This window comes from Rattus norvegicus, chromosome 8 (genome assembly GCF_021556685.1).
Source record: "Rattus norvegicus strain SHRSP/BbbUtx chromosome 8, alternate assembly SHRSP_T2T, whole genome shotgun sequence".
Classification (NCBI taxonomy): domain Eukaryota; kingdom Metazoa; phylum Chordata; class Mammalia; order Rodentia; family Muridae; genus Rattus; species Rattus norvegicus.
Genome location: NC_141541.1, coordinates 88,995,963 through 89,017,448, shown reverse-complemented (window position 1 = coordinate 89,017,448; position 21,486 = coordinate 88,995,963). Strand labels below are relative to the sequence as shown.

At 44.4% G+C, this 21,486-nt stretch overlaps 1 protein-coding gene and 1 long non-coding RNA gene across 2 annotated transcripts in view; one reads left to right on the top strand and one right to left on the bottom strand.

Moving 5' to 3' along the window:
* The window catches only part of Impg1 (interphotoreceptor matrix proteoglycan 1), a 146,353-nt gene that overhangs the window by 104,398 nt on the left and 20,469 nt on the right, over window positions 1-21,486 (top strand). Inside the window, 2 exon segments of the mRNA NM_023958.2 lie at window positions 11,046-11,575; window positions 14,979-15,198. Coding sequence (NP_076448.2) covers window positions 11,046-11,575; window positions 14,979-15,198 — 750 coding nt within the window.
* On the bottom strand, window positions 8,441-20,549 carry LOC148004268 (uncharacterized). The gene is made up of 3 exons (XR_015627918.1): window positions 20,434-20,549; window positions 10,406-10,498; window positions 8,441-9,456 (listed from the first exon to the last, which is right to left on the bottom strand). It is a non-coding gene; the product is annotated as an uncharacterized LOC148004268 (long non-coding RNA).

Sequence of the window (21,486 nt, the reverse complement as noted above, 5' to 3'; positions counted from 1 at the left end):
ACAGTTATGGACACGGAGCCACTAGGCAATACATGTCTGAATAAATGAATGACTGTGTGAAGTCAAGGCAGAAATGGGTCAGAGATTCCTTCTCAAGCGCTTTTTGTTCTCTCTTTAGTGTTCTCGCGAATGTACAGAAAGCTTGACTTTAGAAGGAAAAATAAAAACAGTAGATGTCTTAGTTAGAGTCTTATTACTGCGAACAAACACCATGACCAAAATAAGTTTTATAAAGGACAACATTTAATTGGGGTTGGCTTACAGGTTCAGAGGTTCAGCCCATTATCATCCAGGCAGGAGCATGGCAGCATCCAGGCAGCCATGGTGCAGGAGGAGCTGAGTTCTACATCTTCACCGGAAGGAAGCCAGGAACAGACTGAGCATCCTCAGGCAGCTAGGAGGAGGGTTTCCAAGCCCACCCCCACAGTGATGCACTTCCTTCAAGAAGGCCACACCTTCTAATAGTGCTACTCCCTGGGCCAAGCATATGCAAACCATCACAGTAGTCTACTAAACTTTTTTTCTCCATTTATTTACTTATTTATTTATTCATTCACTTTACATCCCGATTGCAGCACTCTGCCTCATTGTAGCCCCCTTCCCCTCTCCTCTGAGAAGGGGGAGGCTTCCTGGGTACCACCCACCCCAGTACATCAACTCACTGCAGGACCAGGCACATCTCCCACTGAGGCCAGAAAAGGCAGCCCAATTAGGGGAACAGGATCCACATGCAGGCACAGAGTCAGGGACAGCCCCTGCTACAGTTGTTAGGGGACCCGCATGAAGACCAAGCTGCATGTCTGCTACACACAGGCACGGGGTTTGGGGTGGGGAGAGAACTGGGTCCAGCTCTTTGGTCGGTAGTTCCGTCTCTAGGAGCCCACAAGGATTCGGATTAGTTGACTCTTGGTTTTCCTGTGTAGTTCCTATCGCCTCCAGGTCCCTAGATCCTTCCCGCAATTCCTCCACAAAACTCCCAGAGCACCTCATCTCATGATTGGCTGTGGGCATCTACGTCTGTTTCAATCAACCTCTCAGTGGATCCTCTCAGAGGACAGTTATGCTAGGCCCCTGTCTGTAAGCCTAAGGGAGTATCATTTAATAGTGTCAGGGACTGGTTCTTACGCATGGTGTGGATCTCAAGTTGGGCCTCCCTCTGGTCTCTGCCCCATTTTTGTCCCTGCACTTCGTGTAGGCAACGAATTTTTGGCTGAAGGTTTTGTGGGTGGATTGGTGTCCTTATCCCTCCACTGGGAGTCCTGACTGGGTGCTTCATCAGCACAGTACGTAGCGTATCAGTCTCACAATCTACCAAACTCCTAAATACTCAGTCTCTGAAGAAATCACCCTGGATTAAATAAATTTGTGATTTTAGGTTTTCAGCCCAGTGCTTGGCCTTACTTTAAGCCTGAGTATCTAAACAATAATTCTATGCAGCTCTTCTGTTGATTTAAATCGTATTCAGACATGTAGTAGATAGTCAATAAATATTCAGAGGATGATTGGTTTAAATAAGTTAAAAATATAGATAGGAGAGGGCAGGGGTTAAAAGTGCTTAAGCACTTGCAAAGGATCTCAGTGTGTTCAATTCCCAGCATCCACACCGTAACTGACCACTACATGTAACTCCTGTTTCACGGGCTCTTCTGGCCCACAGGGGTACTACATTTGTGTGATATACCTGGGGTAGACATACATGCTGGCAAGAGCTCACACATAGGAGAAAAATATAAAACATTAGCATAGGGCTGGAGAGATGGCTCAGCAGCTAAGAGCACTGACTGCTTTTCCAGAGGTCCCGAGTTCAATTCCCAGCAACCACATGATGGCTCACAACCATCCATAATGGGATCCGATGTCCCCTTCAGATGTGTCTGAAGACAGCAACAGTGTACTTATATACATGGAATAAATAAAATAAATTAAAAAAATTAGTGTAGCAAAAGGTTTGCCAATTTGCTTATCTTTTAAAAAAAAATAACTTGCTTTAAATTTCTGTTCTGGTCATTATGCCCCCCTCCCCTAATTTTGGGTTTGGTTTGTGTTTGCCTTATTGGCAGTCAAGTATGTTGTTACTCTTTTCTAGTTTTTGAAGGCAGACAGGTTACACAGCAGACATGTTACTACCACTTTCCCTCTCCGTATGTCTTTGCCATATCACACAGATTTGGATACATTGTATTTTCATTTTCATTTGTTTCAAGACCTATCTGGTGCTCCCTTCTACCTCCTTTGACTAAACATTGGTCATTTGAAAGCATGTTGCCTGAACTTTGTTGTTCTCAGAAGATTTTAGCTTTGTTCTGTAGTGGTCTGAGCATAATATTATTTTGCTTCTTTTTACTTCACCTGAATCGTGATTTGTGCCCTGTCATTTAACTACCCTGGAGGGCATTCCATGTGCTATGAGAGGAATTTGTATCCTACTGCCCCTGGATGAAATGTTCTCTGTATCTGTTTGTCTCATTTGCGTTACAGTAGCTTGGCCAACATTCATACATATAGTAACAACAACTACGTGTGTCCACACCTAGACTTCTCCTAAAGTAGAAATTTATTAGAATATTAAAAATAAAAAACACTCTTATGTCATAAGAAAAATGAATGGTCTGAGAATTGCATTTAACACATGAATTAATAAGGAAACAAGATGCTATTGACAGTTCAAAAGAGAATTTAAACAACGCACAATTACCAGTCACAAATGTGGAAATAAATGTATGGACATAAAACCTTTCAATATCTACCAAGACATAATGATTTATATTCCCCATGATGAAAATACTCTGTATTCTATGGACAAACAGTCTTCACTGCTTCGGGCATTCTATTGATACCTTCAAAGCCAGCAGAAAGCACTGGCCCTGTCAATCAGAGATCCTTGACGATGCATTAGAGACTACAGACACTTAGGGCATTCACATTTTCTCAATGCTCCTTTTTCAATTTAAGCATAGTTTTCAAAGTATGTGTTACAACGTCTTAATCAACTTTGTACTTTCTAGCAATCCAACTAATAGGTAAACTAAGGACATTATGTTTTGTTTTGTTTAAATTTTTGTAAAAGTTACCAATGTTTCAGAAAACCACTGACTTCTCTTACAATGGTAAAGTCAGGATATTTCTGTGGCATTATATCATCTGAAACAGTATTTTTTTCATAACTTAGGAATCTAAGATGATACTGAAAATACTTACACATAAATGTAAATGTGAGAGGAGAGCGGTGGCTCTCACCTGTATTGCAAACTTCTAAGACTAAGCTTGAGTCTAGTCTAGGCAACACCGCATGTGCAAGGTCAGCATGGGCTGCATAGGGAATTGCATTTGTTCTTCGTGTGGTATCACTGCACTGCCTCTTTTGAAAATGTGTATTGATTGGGTTGTATTCTTATTTATGCTCATTTCAGGGTAGTAAATAAAACACTGCAAAATATTTTTATAAAAACTACTGTTTAAGACGGAAAATTCTGGAATGGAGATTAGATCAATGTCCCATGCTGGGAGTATACTCCTTCCTGCAAGATCAGTAAATGCAATAAATGTAATATCCCAAACACTTCCCTACAAACAAGAAACTGATAACTAATATCCCCACTGGATAGCAGAATGTTGGGACAATCCATTTTAATATATTGTATGTAAATTCTAATATATTATTATCATGTAAGTGTGCTTCAAAGTAACTATTCTAAAGCCATAGCCATTTTTTCTTACTATAATAAAAACTAGAGAAGATATCTGGCAAGCCAAAGCCCTGTTGCACTGGGTTTAATGACATCTGTGTGGAGTGGTCTCCCTGCTGCACATAAAATGCTTCTGGATTTCACAACTTAAGGCAGCAATAGAATCAAATTATCTCTTCCTGGCTCTATGGAAGTCTAGGAGTGACTAGAGGCTTAGAGCCTCTGATAGGCTTGATGTCAAGATGTCAGTGAAGGCTACACACCTTTTAAGACTTAATATGTGTGTCCTGATGATGTCACTGCTGGACTGATGACGTCACTGCTGGAATCACTTCCTGGGGTACAGTCAGTCAATGGCTCAGGCCTCTCACACAGCCTCCCACCAGGCAGCTCAGTGTTCCCATGCCACGGCAACTCTCTTTATCCAGAACAATTGATCCAAGAGGGAGGGATAGAAGAAATGAAACCTTCTAAACCTATATATAGTAATTAATTTTATATGCGTGCACTGTAGCTGTCTTCAAACACACCAGAAGAGGGCATCAGTTCCCCATTACAAATGGTCGTGAGTCACCATGTGGTGGCAAGAGTGTGTGACTATGAGGGAGGCAGCAGAGAACAGGGCAATGCCAGAACCCTGCTCGCTCCCCTGTCCTGTGTTCTTTTATATTCCAGTTGGGTCCCTAACCCAAGCAATGATGCTTCCCCATTGTAGGTGGGCCTTCTCCTGTCAGTTAATCCTTTCTGAACTGCCCTCACTGACTGCCAGAGGTGTGCCTCAGTCTGCTTGGTGAGTCAAAAGCAAGTTAAGGGGAAAAAATTAATTATTGGGGCTGGAGAGATGGCTGAGATAGAAGGATTGCCTTCACTTCAAATGCCACAACTCCTCCAGTGGGTCCTGGTTTGCCCAAATCGTGTATGAAGGAACAAATTAGTGATAACAACTGATACGACTCTCCTGAAGGTTCTGGTGAATAAGAAAACCCAGCTCCCAACATTTTATGTACTGAAAACTGAGTGAATTGAAGTCTTAGAGAAACCTCAGAGGGGGCAGCACAGTGAGTCTATGCCCTGTTCAGGAATGAAGACAGAAACTACCTGTTGCAATAGTGTGGCCAAGAGCAAGCTCAAATTTGAATTCTCCGCTTCTCTCCCTGTGTCTTCTACCTAACTATTGTTTGTGGTTACTGGGCTGTCTGCAGTCCTCATATCATGAGCCTACATCCATATGTTGCTTCCAACCACAGCACACTACTTTCAAACCACAATACCTATAAACACTATTCTGTCGGGGGAGGGAGTGTATGAAGAAGCACATAACTTAAGATCAAAATTACGTACTTGGCTGAAGTTGTAAACGCTGATCGCATGGGAAATCCAAGACATATAGTAAAGTCACTTACATTTTTCTCTTAAAGGCAAGTTAAACTTATACAAGTTGAGTGCACAGGACAGCCGGTTAAGTAGCCTCAAGTAACCTCAAACATACATTAGCTTGGCAGTAAGGTCTGGGAATCATCTTCTTCCTTTGGGGTCAAAAGACACTTTTCAGAAAAAATGTTATCACTACACTGAATTATTCCATTTATGTAAACTGTTTAAATGAAAAGAAATGTATAAATGGGGGGAAAAAAAGTAGTTGCTGGATATTGAAGTTTCTGCATTCAAGAAGCTTGGCCTTGAAGACCGAGTGAATTTATGTCCTCTCAGAGAAGACATGGTAAGCCAACTTCTCCTCCACGGGACAGAGCTGTTCCTCAAAGCAACTTTTGCTCTGCCTCTTCCCCCCAGTTTTCCCGCTAGTGGGCTGTTGTGCCTGCTGCCGCCACTGCTTCACGCAGGGCAATTAGTGCATGCGCCTTGTGGTTTCGGCAGGCACCCTGCGGGCAGCCACTTTCAGCCTCGGGAGAGTCCTGCTGAGCTGGGAGAAAGGCAGGCCTTTTGAGTCCGGCTTCCAGGGAGTCAAAAGACAGGTCAAAACAAATAATTACTCTTCCTTCTTCGTAAGGTCCCTTCTGCTCGCGGAAGTCCTGGTACCTAGGGGCCCGGCTGCTGTTTCCCAGGCTACCGCTGAGCCTCAGAGCAGAGAGAAACAGAAAAAAAAAAAAAAAAAATGCCACGCAGTTCACTGTGAGCGCTGAGATCTGGCCAGATTTTCGTAATTAAGCATCCCCGTGATTGCTAACCATTACTAGTCAATTTTCCTGCGTTTTGAGAAAAATCCGTTCTGACCGTCCTGTGTCACTGTCCTGAAGGAGCAGACTGGTGGGGGGTTCTTGCTCTGTGGCTCTCACGGATGTCACTTCTCTGTTCATTTCTAGAACCGCATTTGAATCTCCATCTCCACCCCAAAAGAGCGATATCTTAACTTAAACCATAGTGAAGTATGGTGTGTCACACCTGCTTTCTGGGAGGCCCCTTTCTTTAAAATGTTGCCTTTGAACTCCGATGTCTTCCTGGCACTCACCCTTCCTCTCATTTTTTAAAAGAAATCACTTATCACTTGTTGACTTTCTATTACTGGAGACAGTGATTTCAGTGTCTCTCAGTATGAGCCCTTTAGTCTCTCCTACCAACCCTTTGGTAAATAATACAACCATCAGTTAGCATTCAAGTTATAGCCACAGGTGAACTGTTTGCGCTTTCCTTCCTGATTTCCATGAATTGGAAGTTTGTTTCCCTCAGGTTAGTCTTCTTTGTATTTGTCACAAGCTCCCCTGAGCATCCCACTACAATTTCCAGTGTGGCGTCTATAGACACCGGGTGATGTGGCTTCTCCCTTTCAAGTTTCAGAGACTCTTTCCCTCTGAGGGCGTACTACTCTCTCAGCCTTGAGGAGCACCCTCATGGGGATTTCTTCAGAATCCCCCCTGCCTTTTCCCCAGTTACTTCTCCGATCCCTCTGCCCCATCCTCTTGTGCCTTGGAACACACTCTCCAGCAACTTTTGCCATTATAAATAAAAGGCAAAGGCAGACTTTTTTTTTCACTTGCCAGTTATCCCCAAATGAAGCTGTAAAATTATTTTGTAAAAATCTTCACACTGTCATAGGGCTTAATGACATCTGAGTTTCCTGTCGCATTAGACAAAACTAATCCTTTTTTTTTTCTTTTTAAGCTTGAGGATCATTTAATTGGCGATTGGGTGAGAAACCATGGAGTGACAAGCAGTTGAGGGAGTACTCTTCAGAGAAATAATTTTTAGAGTGCCTGAGTGTGCATGCTTAGAATTTTAGCCTGTTTCTAAAGAACAGACAGAAAAAGAGAAAAGGGGGGGAAAAGACACTTTTTTTTTCAGCTAGAATTCAGAAAAGCGGACAGGCTTAGCCATGAAGATCTGCCAGTCGTTGACCACGTTCAGTCTTGAGTCTCTCTCCTTAGAGGTGCGGTCTTTATTTTCAAGAAGTTGTCCCTGATGGTTTTGTTCGCTTCTTTGTTCGTTTTGTTTTAGTAACCATCTCTACCACTTTCTTGGATTACTTTCTCCTTTTAACTGAACACTCCTAAGAAAGGATGTTCCATCTCCTAAGAAAGGATGTCTAGGAGAATGCCGTCTTCAACCACCATCACCATTGGCAGATCCTGCACCATTCAATGGGGTCGCACAGCCTCCAAGCCAGGAGTCCCCTGAACATGACGCTCTTCTTCCTACTACTTCTCCTTTGCGTTTGCGGTGCCTGGATCCCTCTGCCTCCTTTCCCATTGGTTTTACTTGCAGAGCACTTACCCCCGCCTGCCATTATGAATTTTCCGATGTGTTCCGTGGAGGATTATTTCTCTGGCTCCCTCCACTGTCTCGGGACTGGCAGCTATTTTGTTCAATGATGTGTCTGAGCACCAGGACCAGCAAATGGGAGGCTCTCCCTATCTAGTCAGTCATTAAATGAATTAATAAAAGAGACGTTTCCTAGTTCTATCATATGAAAGGGGTTGTAATTTAAAAAGTAGTGTTTCATATAAAACTAAGAACGTGCTGGCTGTGCCAACTTAAGATCTAAAGAATATTAGAGAATCTTCTTAGACTATTTCAACATGAAATGAGCAAATGCTTGAGGCATAGGTCCAACCAGATGGATGTGATCCTTTCGAGCAGTCTTTTGCTTGCATCTCTCCTTCAGCCTGTGCTCCCTTTTCCCTTGTCTTCTTCTGGCTACCACAATGACTGCCCACCCCCACCCCTACCAATCTCACCTTCAGATGTTGACCTTTCTCCCTCTGGGTGTCAGCTGTCCCGTGTTCATCTGCTTTGAGTTGGACCATTTTAACTGTGACCTTGACTTTGAACAGACCCCTCTGCCTTTAGCTGGGCTTTACGCTAGAGTCCCGCCATGCACAAACACTTCACCCCTTTGTAGGACCCAAATACTTTCTCTAACATAGTTATTCTGAGTCTTCTATTTTTCATATTCCGTGGTGCAATAAGTGGCCTTGGCTGTAGCTCTTGACTTCCTATCTCAGCATTTTAAACTTAGTAATACAATAGCCTGTGCCATTGCCATGCCTCATTTACATAAGAATCAGGCAAAGGCATAATTACTTACATTAGAAGTCCTGACAAGGTTTGAATACAACCCCCTGCCCCAGAGGAACTGACTATTGTCTCAGTAGACTCTGTCTTGAGTTGTTAAAATATATATATACGTATATAATATATATATATATATATATATATAGAGAGAGAGAGAGAGAGAGAGAGAGAGAGAGATTCCCCATAAACACGAGAGTAAGTCATTTAGCCTACAAGTGTTGGAATCGGTCGGTGCTTTATAGTTTATTGTCATGCACCCTACATTTCAATACCCATCTGTTATGTCACTGAGATGGCTCATGTAGCCTCACTGTGGATGCGAAGTGTTAGTCCTTAGATGCCACAGAGGGAGAAATGTACAAAGTCCCTGACTGGCGACATGAAGCACAGCCTATCTTAAGCTGGTTAAAGTCCGTAGAGTGAGACAAGAGCACTTGGTAAGACCCAACCCCAGGGCACACTCAAGACATCCATCACGGTCCTCCATGCCTCTCATTTCCCAGCCTCTACCATCTGTAGGAGCACAGAGCACACATCCCAGAAGCACAGGTTCAAATGCACGACACAAGAAGTCAGGCCAAATCACAGCTAGCGCTGAGACACCTTCAATTGACTCCTTCCCATGCCTTGCACAGATAGCTTAGCACAAGCTATTACAAAACACTGGGCGCTGAGTGAATTAAGCAACCGAAGTGTACTTACTTCTACAGTTCTTCTGTTAAAGAAGTCCAGAATCTAGATTGGTGGCTAATCATCATCAGGGAGGCTTTACAAAGCAATTGGTGGAAACAGAGGCAGAGACCACAACCAAACATTAGGTGAAGCTCAGGGAATTCCAAGGAAGAGAGTGGGTGGGGAGGATTGTAGGAGCCAGAGGAGTCTAGGACACCATAAGAAAACCCACAGAATCACCTAACCTGGGTCCACAGGGACTCACAGAGACTGAACTGACAATCAGCGAGCCTGCATGGCTCGGACCTTGGCTCTGTACACGTATGTTACAGTTGTGTAGTTTGGTCTTCTTACAAGACTCCTCACTGGGCACTCAGGGGCTGTCTCTGACTCCCTTGCCGGCTTTTGGGCCCGGTTTCCTCATCCTGGGGTGCGCTGTCCAACCCTAATGTCCGAGGGGAGGTGCTTGGTCTTACTGCAGTTTGGTATTCCATGTTTGGTTGATTCCGTGAGAGGCTTGCCAGTTTTTGAAGAGAAACCGAGGAGGGGTGGCTAAGGTTTCAGGGAGGGACTGGGAAGAGAGGGGGGAGGAAAAACTGTGGTCAGGTTGTAATATATGAAAGAATAGTTTTTAAAAGTTAAAACAAAAGAATTCCAAAATCAAGCTAATACTGACTGACTGGGTCCCTGGTGATGACTTCTCCTGGGCTGCTCATGGGTGTCATGGACGCTGTCTATGGTCTCTCATATCTGTGCAGATGAGGATACCAATATCATCCAACAAGGGCTCGTCTCTCACAACCTCCCTCCCTCCCTATGGCCTCTTCCCCAAATGTTACTGTGTTGTAGGATGAGAGTTCCTCACATGAATTTGAGAGGTATACAAGCATTCAGCTCATAGGAAATAGGGATTGAATAAAAATCTCAGTTCATATGCACAGAGATCATACACGTCAGCAGACATTATTTCTGGCAGTTGACCGAATTACGGTTAGACACATCTAGGAACTTTGTGATGGGGACGAGAAAGGGGTGTCCTCCACTGAAACGGAAGCATAACCAATAGTAAGGTTTTATTTTTAAGAAAGTAATAAAGCTGATAGGATTCTGCCTCCCAGAGCTGTTTAGAACTTGGAGTTTCAGTTTTGGTGAGCGCACTGTGGTAAATTATTTGAGTGCAAGCCCAAAGATCCTGTCTGCGTTCAGACAGACCATTCATCATACTTAGCATGCAGGTTCCAGCAGAACTTTCCCACAGATTTGCCAAAATGCCACTGGAAGTAATCACAGAAAATTGCCTGCTTTGTTCACTGAGTCCCTTCAGCGCAATCAGTGGCTCTGGATTTAGGTTTCTTGGACTACCTTAATAATCCATCAATCTCTCTATCTGAAAGGTTCCTATAACTACTTTCTCGGTTCATAAATACTTGCTGTTTTTAATTTTGTACCAAAAATGGAATGGACTTCAGCAGTCCTATGACAGAGCGACAAAAAGGCTTGAAATATTATCAGATACTTACCAAGCTATGAAGTCCAAATATCAATCACCCACATCTTTACATCCTCAGCACTGTTTTGCAAATTGTCAACTTACTCGATCCAAATTTCCAGTTCTGAAAAAATTAGAATTTTAGGTCATAAGGCTACCAAAATGTGATCATTGAATCAAAAAAAAAAGTCCAGTTGTGCAAAATTCAGGTTTGCAGTATTAGAAAGTAAATAAAACTCTCTGAGCCAAAGCTGCAGGAAGTTGTCTGAAAGTTCCAGGTGATGATGGGTGTGGCTTTAAATCTATGCCAGTGCCGGCTGTGGTTTAGTGATTAGTAACTCTTTTATCTGATGTGCAGGCACGCTAAGTCTACCTGGATAGTAGTTCTAAAGAGTCGAAGTAACTGATACTCACCTCATGTATGTAGAATTTGGGGTCTAGATAAAGTGAGTCCAGGGACCCAGGCTTTATTTCCCTAGGTTTGCATACAGCACTGCCTGCCCTTTCTATACCAATCTCCTTTTATTTTTATTAAAGGTGATTGGAATTTCCAATGTAAATGTTGTATCTTTCCTTAAGGTTGATTAACTTTGTTCGTTTGGTTTTTCATTTTCTCTTTGGGTGGAAATAATTGGACATAATGAAAATGGCATCGGGCATGTCCTCCAAAGACAGTTCTTGGTCTCCGCCTGTAACAGCCTCGACTTCCGGAGTGGGAAATCTACCTTCCTTTACGCCTAGCATCTTCGCTCTGGATGATCAAAGCTCCCCTCCCTTGATGGCCACTGGCCCAACAGCATTCATCCCCACGCTCACTCTCCCCACTCTCGATTATTCTACCGTCCGCCAATGGCCACTAGAAGTGTCACATTGGCCTGAGTCTTCCAGTGACAGAGAGTTGACCACAAGCAGCCACGACACAATCAGAGACCTAGATGAAATGGATGTGTCCGACACGCCTGCCTTGTCGGAAATAGCAGAACTGAGTGGATATGACTCTGCCCCGGATCGGTTTTTGGAGATGACCACACCCATCCCGACATTACAGTATGTCACCACCAGCTCTGAGACCATTGCCGCCAAGGGCCACGAGCTAGTGGTATTCTTCAGTCTGCGCGTCGCTAACATGCCGTTCTCCTATGACTTGTTCAATAAGAGTTCCCTGGAGTACCAAGCCTTGGAACAACGATTCACAGATCTGGTGAGTGGGCCGTGGCTTGGCTTTCTCCCCTTGCTGTGTCTCCTTGTTTGTTTTGCTGTCGCTTTATGGTCACAGTAGGATCATCGCTCATCCTGAGCAATGCAGGTTAGGAGGAGTTGAGCATTTGAAGCTGCCATACTGTTGTAGAAGGCATTCATACAGAGTTCTAAGGTGATCTGATTCCAACCAGGGAAATGAATTCTATGGTAGGCAGTCAGAGGAGATGCTGCCAGGAGCTTCGCGGAAACAAATCTATCATATATATGATATATGATATATATTCACTTTACATCCCAATCACAGTCCCCGCACCCAGTTCCCCTTTACACAGCCCTTCATCCCTTTTCCCCTTCCCTTCTCCTCTTGAGTAGGGGAAACCCCTCCATAACAACTCACCCTGGCACATGCGCATACTCTCCACACACACCCCCACCCCAGAACTGGAGAGGAAATTGTCCCTGACTCTGCTGCCTGCCTGTGGCTCCTTTTCCCCTAACTGGGCTGCTTCTCTGGCCACAGAGGGAGGGGATGTGCCTAGTCCTGCAGTGAGTTTATCCTTAAATTTTCCTCATCAGGGTTGGTTCTCCCTACGTGTTTTTTTTTTTTTTTTTTTTTCCTAATTTGGTTCAGAAGCACTATAGTCAAGTCAGAAACACTGAGTTTGGATTTAACAATAGTATAAGAGAGAGCCCAGAGCCATGCTGTCCAGCATGGAGGAGAGTTCCGGTACAGAAGCTCTCTTAGGTTGCTGTAAATGGCTGTGTGGCATGTTGTCTCTGATCCTTGGCATATAAACGAAGATTTTCACAATGGACACATTTTGATAACAGGTACCCTCAAACTCATATCTTAATTTTGTTTCTACATGTATAAAAAGAAATATGGGGGCTGGAGAGATGGCTCAGAGGTTAAGAGCACTGTCTGCTCTTCCAGAGGTCCTGAGTTCAATTCCCAGCAACCACTTGGTGGCTCACAACCACCTATAATTAGGTCTGGTGCCCTCTTCTGGCCTGAAGTTGCATACATGCAGGCAGAAAGCTGTATGATGTATACATAATAAATAAATTTAAAAAAAAAAGCCTAAAAAGAAATATGTGTGCGATAAGAAACCCTGAACTTGGTGACGGCTTTAACAGTCATGTCTGATTAAATAAAAATATACAATGCCTATCATACACATGATTTCTGACAATATCAGAAAATATCTATACTTCGTATAGGTTAAATTATCATATGGCCTGAACATTTTTCAATTAAGACTCTGTGCTCTGCTCGCTCTCTCTCTCTCTCTCTCTCTCTCTCTCTCTCTCTCTCTCTCTCCCTCGCCCCCCCCCCATGGGGTGAGTATTGAGACTATCTTGGGAGCAGTGTTGCAGTAAGCCTCACCCCGGTGGCTTCATTAGGTCTTGTGATGTGCTGCCATACCAAAGGCATTAGGAGCAGTGACATCAGATACAAGCTAATTTCTTCTTGAGAAGTGGGGAGCTGTGTTCTCATGTCCTCCCGGAGTCCCACATTGGTCGCACATGTGGTTTCCTCCTTTGCAAAGCTAAGGCAGAGTGGTTGCTACATTCTGTTTTCACTTGTGAGATGAGAGGGAGAGAGCAGTTTGTCAACATGTAGCATAGGAGCCGCATTCCCTGCACACTCTGTGGTGATGGAGCTGGTCACATGACTGGGCTTGGCCATGTGGAGACAGGAAAACTGGTATCACTAATGAACCATCTTCTTTTCCATTGAATTCTGGGAATTAATTTGGGAGACAAGGCAGCTAATTGTCGGTACACAGGCCAAAAACTCTTACCCAAGGCCAAAGCAATGTAACTTAAGAATGAGGTCAGCAGAACAGCAGAATAAATCCAGACAGAGCACAGGGAGCAAATTCCCAACCCTGGTATAAAGTATCATTTTGTTTTCAAGATAAAGCCATCTTCTCTGTTGCTTCTCTATTGTCATAATAAATACCATTAGTAAAGTCAACTGGGGAAGGACCTGGTTCACTTTACCTTACAGGTTCTGGTCTCTCACTGAGGGACTCTAAGGCAGGAACTCAAGACAGGAGCTTGATGCAGAAGCACTGAGGAATGTTGCTTATAGGCTTGTTCCTCATAACTTTATTCAGCCTGCTGTCTTGTATAACCCGGAACCACCTGCCCAGAGGTGGCAAAACCCACAGTGGGCTGGGTCCCACCGCATCAACCATTAGTGAAAATGAATGACACAGACAGGCCATGGACCCATCTGACAGGGGCAGCTCCTCAATCGAGGTTACTTTGTTCCAATTCACGTGACCAACCAGTGCATGTGTGATCAGAATCAAAATCCTAGCGGGGCAGAGACCCAGAGGGAGAAGGCGTGGCTCTGAGGCAAGCTGGAAGCTTGCAGCCTGAACCTTCATGCCAACTGTGTTTACACAGCTGCCATCCAGGAACACTTCTAGAGTCAGGAAATGAGGTTCCAACGGTTCTGGAAAATGACCTCCAAGATGGCTGTGGCTCACAAAAGACACACATGTGTGCACACAGGAAGCCCTGAGGATGCTTCTGAGGTTATTAAGTCATGTTTGAAAAGGAATCGGGGCTGGGGATTTAGCTCAGTGGTAGAGCGCTTACCTAGGAAGCGCAAGGCCCCGGGTTCGGTCCCCAGCTCCGAAAAAAAAAACCAAAAAAAAAAAAAAAAAGAAAAGGAATCCCCAGGAAGCCACCTCTCTCTCTCTCTCTCTCTCTCTCTCTCTCTCTCTCTCTCTCTCTCTCCCTCCCTCACTCCCTCCCTCCCTCTCCCTCCCCTTCCCCTCGCCCTCCCCCTCCCTTTCCTCCTCCCCCTCCCTCTCCCTCTCCCCCAGTTCAGATGAGCACGGGGTAGCAACTCATTTACCATATTGCTCAATGAAGGCCATCCAGCTTCAACAACCCCCATCCAAATGTCCTGAAGGGAACTTCTGCGTGCTATGAAGATTTACTGCACCAACAGAATGACCCAGTGGGTTCGTGGTCCTTTATCTCAATGGGTCATTTCAAATCGAGACTACATATACATAGGCATAGATTGGTTGGCCCTTGGGCTCAATTTGGAAAAGTCACTTTAAAAAAATTAGTAGCCTGACATTGCTTTGCTGATAGCACTGGCTTGGTTCTTTTGTTTGTTAGTTTGGGATTTAAAAAAAAAAAAAAAAAAGCATCTGTTCTCACAAGGCATGAAGAAATTCCCTGTGTATCTATCTCAATGCAAGCAGAAAAGTAGAGCTATGAAGGCAGTTACTACATATAGGTCCTTAGGTTGTGGTGTGCTGGTGTCACATCCAACAACAAAAACAACGAAGAGGAAGTGAAATGTAGGCCGCACATCGTGGAAAGGGGTCATCAAGAGGTCCAGCAGGGTCTGAGTTGTTTTTATTCTTTCGCAGTTGGTTCCATATCTACGATCGAATCTTACGGGCTTTAAGCAACTGGAAATACTCAGCTTCAGAAACGGAAGTGTGATCGTGAACAGCAAAGTGCGGTTCGCCAAGGCCGTACCCTACAACCTCACCCAGGCGGTGCGCGGGGTCTTGGAGGATCTTCGGTCCACTGCAGCTCAAGAGCTCAACCTGGAAATCGAAAGCTTCTCTCTCAACATTGAACCAGGTAGGTAAAGCTAACAAAGACAGCTGGGAACTTTTGGTTCCTTCTGTTTTGCTTTCAAGCATCCCGTTCCACTGTCGAACTGCAACAATGAAATGAAATTGGACTTAACAAGGCAACCTTTTAGAAGCGGCGAACTTCCTGATTAAAGAAGGAGGGTCTTCGACCTGAGGCCTCAAGTTTTCCTACATTGAAAAGCAAACAGAAAGGGCACCTCTAACCACACAGTCAGAGCGCCTCGGGACTAGAACTTATGCTGTGCTGAAATATTTTGAAATGTAGCCCCAAACCAAGCTAGTTTACGTTCTGCTAAAATTCAAAGGCACTTTCTAAAAGAAATTGTAGCAATCTATTATTCTTCTTCCAGAAGCCTATGGTGGCAGTAAACTATCAGAATAGTCTTTTTCCTAACAAAATTCAGAATGACACTGATTCGCAACCCTGAGAAGGCCCAAAAACACAAAACAAAACAAAACAAAACAAAACAAAAAAGATCAATATTCAAACATGGAGAAATCACCAAAGAAGAAAATAATGTTGGTTCTCAGTTGTACACCCAAGCATAGCACGCATGTGGATAAAACAAAGAGATAGCCAGAAACTCTGTAACAGAAAGCAAATACTTGTACCAGCAACAGAGCAGAGTGGGTACAGCTGTCATGGTCCAAGGCTGAACTGGGGACTGTTTTTCCATGCATTACAAAATGGTTTTCTAACTAACTGCAGGAAGGTTTTTTAATCCCCCTGGAGTGCAGGACAGGAGGGCTCTGTCCCACTGCCAAAGCAACCTTGCAGTCAGGTTCAAAACAAAGTTTCCTAATTGGCTATGAATTAGTGAAGTAGATCTTTTAACTGCTCTCTCTGGCTCTCTGTGGACTAACTACGAAGACAGAGGAAAAGGGCCTTGGGCAAAAATACAAGCAAAAAAAAAATGTTCAGTAGGAAATATTTATCTTTGACAGAGCAAGCTTTGGAGCAAGCCTACAAAAAGTGCCCCAGTACCTTGGTAAACAGCATCCTTAAAAAAGACAGTGCAGCCTTGGGCACTGAACGGGGAAATAGTTACCTCCAAGCAGGAGCAGCCTAAGGAAGACTTCCAGACCCGGGCTCCCCGAGCAAGCAAAGACCACCTAAATGGCAGGGAAAGACTGACTGTCTCTATCCACGGAAGGTACCCAGGGCTGAGGTTGTTCTTTGCAGTCATCTGGTAAAACTACCAGGGAAGATACAGGAGAACTAGGGGGCACAGAAAAGGTGGGCCCCTGCCTTCCTCCTCTCCCTGCCCCCCGAGGCAGCTGGCAGTCCTTGGGAGCCCACTTAATATAAAAACTGTCATGGAACATCCAGGCTGGGAAAGCTTGGGTGTATGTCTCTGAGGACAGGACTTTCAACACTGGGAACCACTTGATAAACACCTTAGATAAGCAGCAGGAGCCAGCAGTGCCATGACTGTGCCAGGGCCACTGCCGATGCTTGGAAGAAGGACAACCTAGTCATGACCTTATGGACATCCTGTGTGCTCATCGCAGTGCCCAGTTTCCACAGTGAAACGTTGTTGCTAAAACTAATTCCTGGGGGGAAACCTTCTCCTAAGAGCCCAAAACCAAACCAAGGTACACACCTACCAGCATTCACCCTGGAGAACCACTGAGTTTGTCAGGCTTACTAACAGAGGAATGGGTGAAGGGTATGGGTGCCATTAAATCATCCACTCTACAAGGCCTGTGCCCCAGTATGCATGACGACTCCCCAATGACCAGATCAATGGAGTCCCCTCCCAAGTCTTTCTCAGCCTACCTTCTCTAAGCCTTACCTGAGGTCATACGCAATTAGGGAAGAACTACATGCAACTGGTTGGTAGGAAGGACCAGACACTGAGGTGACAGTCCCCCCCCCCCGTGACCCTTCCCATCCCTGGTTCTATGAGGGACCATCGACAGCCAGCAAGCCCAGCTGAGTTATCTTTTTCAAACAGGCACAGCCAAACTCATAGAGAAGATGGTAGTTTGGTTTGAAGGACTGCATCGTGTATCACAGTTGAGGGGGGGAGGGAGGGAAGCTGCTACCAGCCTGAAGATAGATTTAAAAAAAGGGGGGTATTTTTTAGTCTTTAGAGTGGTGTTTGACACATTATAGTTGCCTAATACATGTCATTAGTCAGTATTACAGCATTGTCCTAATGAACTTAATCTATGACCTCCACAAGGTACCACAGAGAGGGATAAAAATCAGCAAGGCATGGCATTTGTGAAGTGGTTGAAGCCGAAGTGATAGCCTGTAAGCAGGCAGGCCGTGTAGCCTTTCCTCTAGGCAGCTGGTACGGGTGTGATGCTCCTAACATCAGCTGCAGTTCCTGCTAGAGCCAAGTTTATCCTGAGCTACCTAAGAGAAACACACCTCCAGGCTCCCCGCGTGCTGTGGGGTACATAGGCTCCCCAGCGTGCCGTGGGGTACACAGTGAGCTACCTAAGAGAAACATGCCTCCAGGCTCCCTGCGTGCTGTGGGGTACACGCCTAACTTGTAGCAATAGGGGAAAGACAGAAAGGAAGACCTGGAAGGAATCAACTGCTTTCTCCAGCCCTATGAAGGAGCAGCTCAGAAATCCTCAGAGAATTAGACATACTGATTGGGTCCATCAGAAAACTGCTGGAATGATTGATTGAATGAATGAATGACCACTCAGGATATCCACAGGGAGATATTTTGCAGGAGTTGCTGCACTGTTAACATTGATCTTGGGACATAATTCTCTATACTCTATTCTTTACTAAATAACTGGAGATAGAAAGCCTATGTCTAATACACGGAGAATTAATAAAAGAATGACTGAAGGACAAAATATAATTAATATTAAAAGTCTGCTAGGAAAGGACTATGGTGAGCCTGTTAAAACATTAGCAGTGCTCTAGACAAAAGCTCTGGAAACAGGAAGATCAAAAGCATGAAGATGGCTTTCTAAATGTTTTCAAAATGATCGTGTTTTCTCCTATGTAAATCAGAATGAGCATGCACTCTCCTACCTGCACGAGGTTCCCATTACCTTGTGCTGTGCACAGGGAGAAGCCATGGCTCTGAACGACCTGTAAAAGTCCTCCTTCTCATCAGCAGTAATGCACATGGGAGAAGGACAGGAGGAGCCATGAGAGAGAGAGGACCAGGTCTGAGCCAGTGAGCTTCCTGGCTCATAGCTGTGGATCCCGGGCAGTGTCACCACAGAGAAAGGGCAGATGCACGCAGGGAAACAGCAAGTGTGCCTTAGAGTAGCTCATCAGACCTTGAACATCATCTCTGATCTCAGAAGCATCCTAACACCCCGGCATGGCCTGTCCATGTGTAACAGTCCCTGGCCAAAGGAACTGTAGAGAAAGGACATCTTTAAACTAGGCTGGCATCAAAAATACCTCTTTTTACTTCAAAAATACCTTTTAATGGTCATTTTCTTATGTAGCAAACTTGAAGAAAGTTCCTGTGGGCTTGGATCGGTGCCAGAGGAAAAGGAACAATGATTCCCTTTAAATCTCAGCTTATTGAGGCCTGGCCCCCTGAGTAGAGGGAAGTGTAGAACTAGACACACTCCAAAGGCCTCTGACCCCTCTATATTGATGAACCGGCCAATGCGTGGGCTGATGGCCCAAACTGAGTAGCTGGCAAGAGCTGCAAGGGCCAGAGCTGTGGAGGCTCACATTACAGATGACTCTGAAGTACAGACTGTCACAGCAAGTGGTGGCTATTGGGAAAGAGCAAGTAGCAATCAGGTACAAACATGGACAGACACACAGACACCGCCCTCGTTTACATGTGACGCTCCCCTGCTGCCCTGTTTACAGCCTTGTTTCAATACAGAACAAAGAGATAGCTCTCCACAAACCCCAAAGCTCAACTCTGTTGCTTGAGGGGAAAAAAAGGCATTCATTTCTTAGTTCTATGAATTGCTATGTCTTATAAAACTTGTTGAACACATAAAATCTAAAGCATTGTTCTTTAAAAAAAAAAAAGATGTCCTGTACTGTTATAGCAAAGTTTCATATCATCAGAACTCCTGTTTGGGGAAATGAACAAATATTTTTATTATTACTTGTAGTGCTAGAAATAGAAACTTCATATATGCTAGGCAATGCTACCTCTCCAGCCCCTCTCATTTTGATTAAGGAAGAAATAAATGTCTCCATTTTGAAACAGTAAAGAAAGTATACAGGGGGTTCTTCAATGATTTTCCTTTTGGTCTAGCCAGATGACAGTTCTTTTGCCCCTGGTTTTACAGAACAAGTGGCTAAGACAGGTTCCTCCTGTCTGGGATGTATTTGAGTAGAAGTGACTGGTGACTGATGGGCAAGCAAATTACAATGTCCTCCCCTTACACCCAACTGCTGCTACCTAGCAAATGGTGCTGCTTCTCAAGTCCCTGGACCCTGAGAGAAAACAATTGCAAATAGTACTTAAATTCACATTCACCTGGCTGAGCTGCTGTGTGGCATGTTCAGGTACAACACCAGGGCTGACACACAAGAGCGCCAGTCCAAGCACGGGAAGTGAGAGAGGCCTGTGGGAGCTGACAAGCAAAGACCCTAAAAATTCCAGGTCATTTTGGCAAAGGAAACCCCTCTTCTTCTAGTCTTGATTGGTGGAACTCAGCGAAACTGGTATACTCTGTCTGAGGAAAGACTCTTTTATTATTATTATTATTATTATTATTATTATTATTATTATTATTAACTTGAGTATTTCTTATTTACATTTCGATTGTTATTCCCTTTCCCAGTTTCCGGGCCAACATCCCCCTAACCCCTCCCGCTCCCCTTCTATATGGGTGTTCCCCTCCCCATCCTCCCCTCATTACCGCCCTCCCCACAACAATCACGTTCACTGGGGGTTCAGTCTTAGCAGGACCAAGGGCTTCCCCTTCCACTGGTGCTCTTACTAGGATATTCATTGCTACCTATGAGGTTGGAGCCCAGGGTCAGTCCATGTATAGTCTTTGGGTAGTGGCTTAGTCCCTGGAAGCTCTGGTTGCTTGGCATTGTTGTTCATATGGGGTCTCGAGCCCCTTCAAGCTCTTCCAGTCCTTTCTCTGGTTCTGAGGAAAGACTCTTAAAGAGAATTAAGGGGGAAATTCAAAGAGAGAAAAGGAAGCCACTAGAAGCACTATATATTGAAAAAGAGATACTTAGCTTTATCTGTGGAAGAGGATATCAAGAGCTTATCTTTGGAAAGTACAAAAGGTATCCTATGAGTCTCACCTGATCCCAGCGGGACAGCAATACACTCCATAGCAACGTGAGTTGCTAGGTTTCTACCCTTTTCCCCCTCCCTCACCATCTTGTTGAGAAAAGTCCCATATAAACCAACACTATACACAGCCAGGTTTTCCCACCCTGTCAAGGTCCTCCCAGCTCCCAAAGCCATCTGACCTATGCCCCTGCCTCTCCCACTGGCACCAAGAGTCTCATCCTTGAAACCCAAAGTCATAATTGCCACATGAACAGGGAGGGGCATGCCCTTGAAAGTTTTATGTAACTCTAAGGGAATCATTAGGCTGGCACAGCTTGTGGGAAAAGGGTATAAAGACAGATTTTCTATGGCTAGAGAACAAAAGACAACGTGGAGATAAGACTGTAACTATGAACCAGAAAGTGCAGTGCTGTAGCATTATGGTTTTCTATCTGCTTAACTTCCAACTTCACGGAGTTGGGAAATGCCTAGGCCAGAACCACGGAGTCAAACAAGGGGCTTCTACACATCACCAAAGTTTTTCCTCCAGGAGCCAAACAGTAAATATTTTAAGCTTTGCAAGCCAAAAGTAAAAATTGAAAACTATTATGTAAGTACTTACATAACTATTTAGAATCTAACCATTTAAAAAGGTTTAAAGACATAAGTGTTCCTAGCTTGCAAGTTGCACACTGGCGGGCAAACTAGTGGGGTGGGCACTGGTAGCCTCTGCCACTGTTGTGACAGCACTGAAGGTCACACTGTCTGCTTCTCCCTCTATTCCCAAATATTGGATAGTTTCCCCCAAACTATCAGCAGTTATGCAACCTCTTGCTCCCTCTGGCCCTTTTCCAATTATAGAAATGTAAGTAAATGCTAATGTAACCATGACACGGGTTCCTGACTGTCCACACATTCAGAAACAACTGTGGCTAGACTGTCAGGAGCCAGACACTGTTATGGAGACCAGAGCATAAAGAGGGATGAACTCCAACCCTTCCCTCACCAAGCTAAGTACCTAGCAAGAGAAACAGAAACAAACACAAAAAAAGTTTTACTAGAAACCTGTTAGGAATCATAAT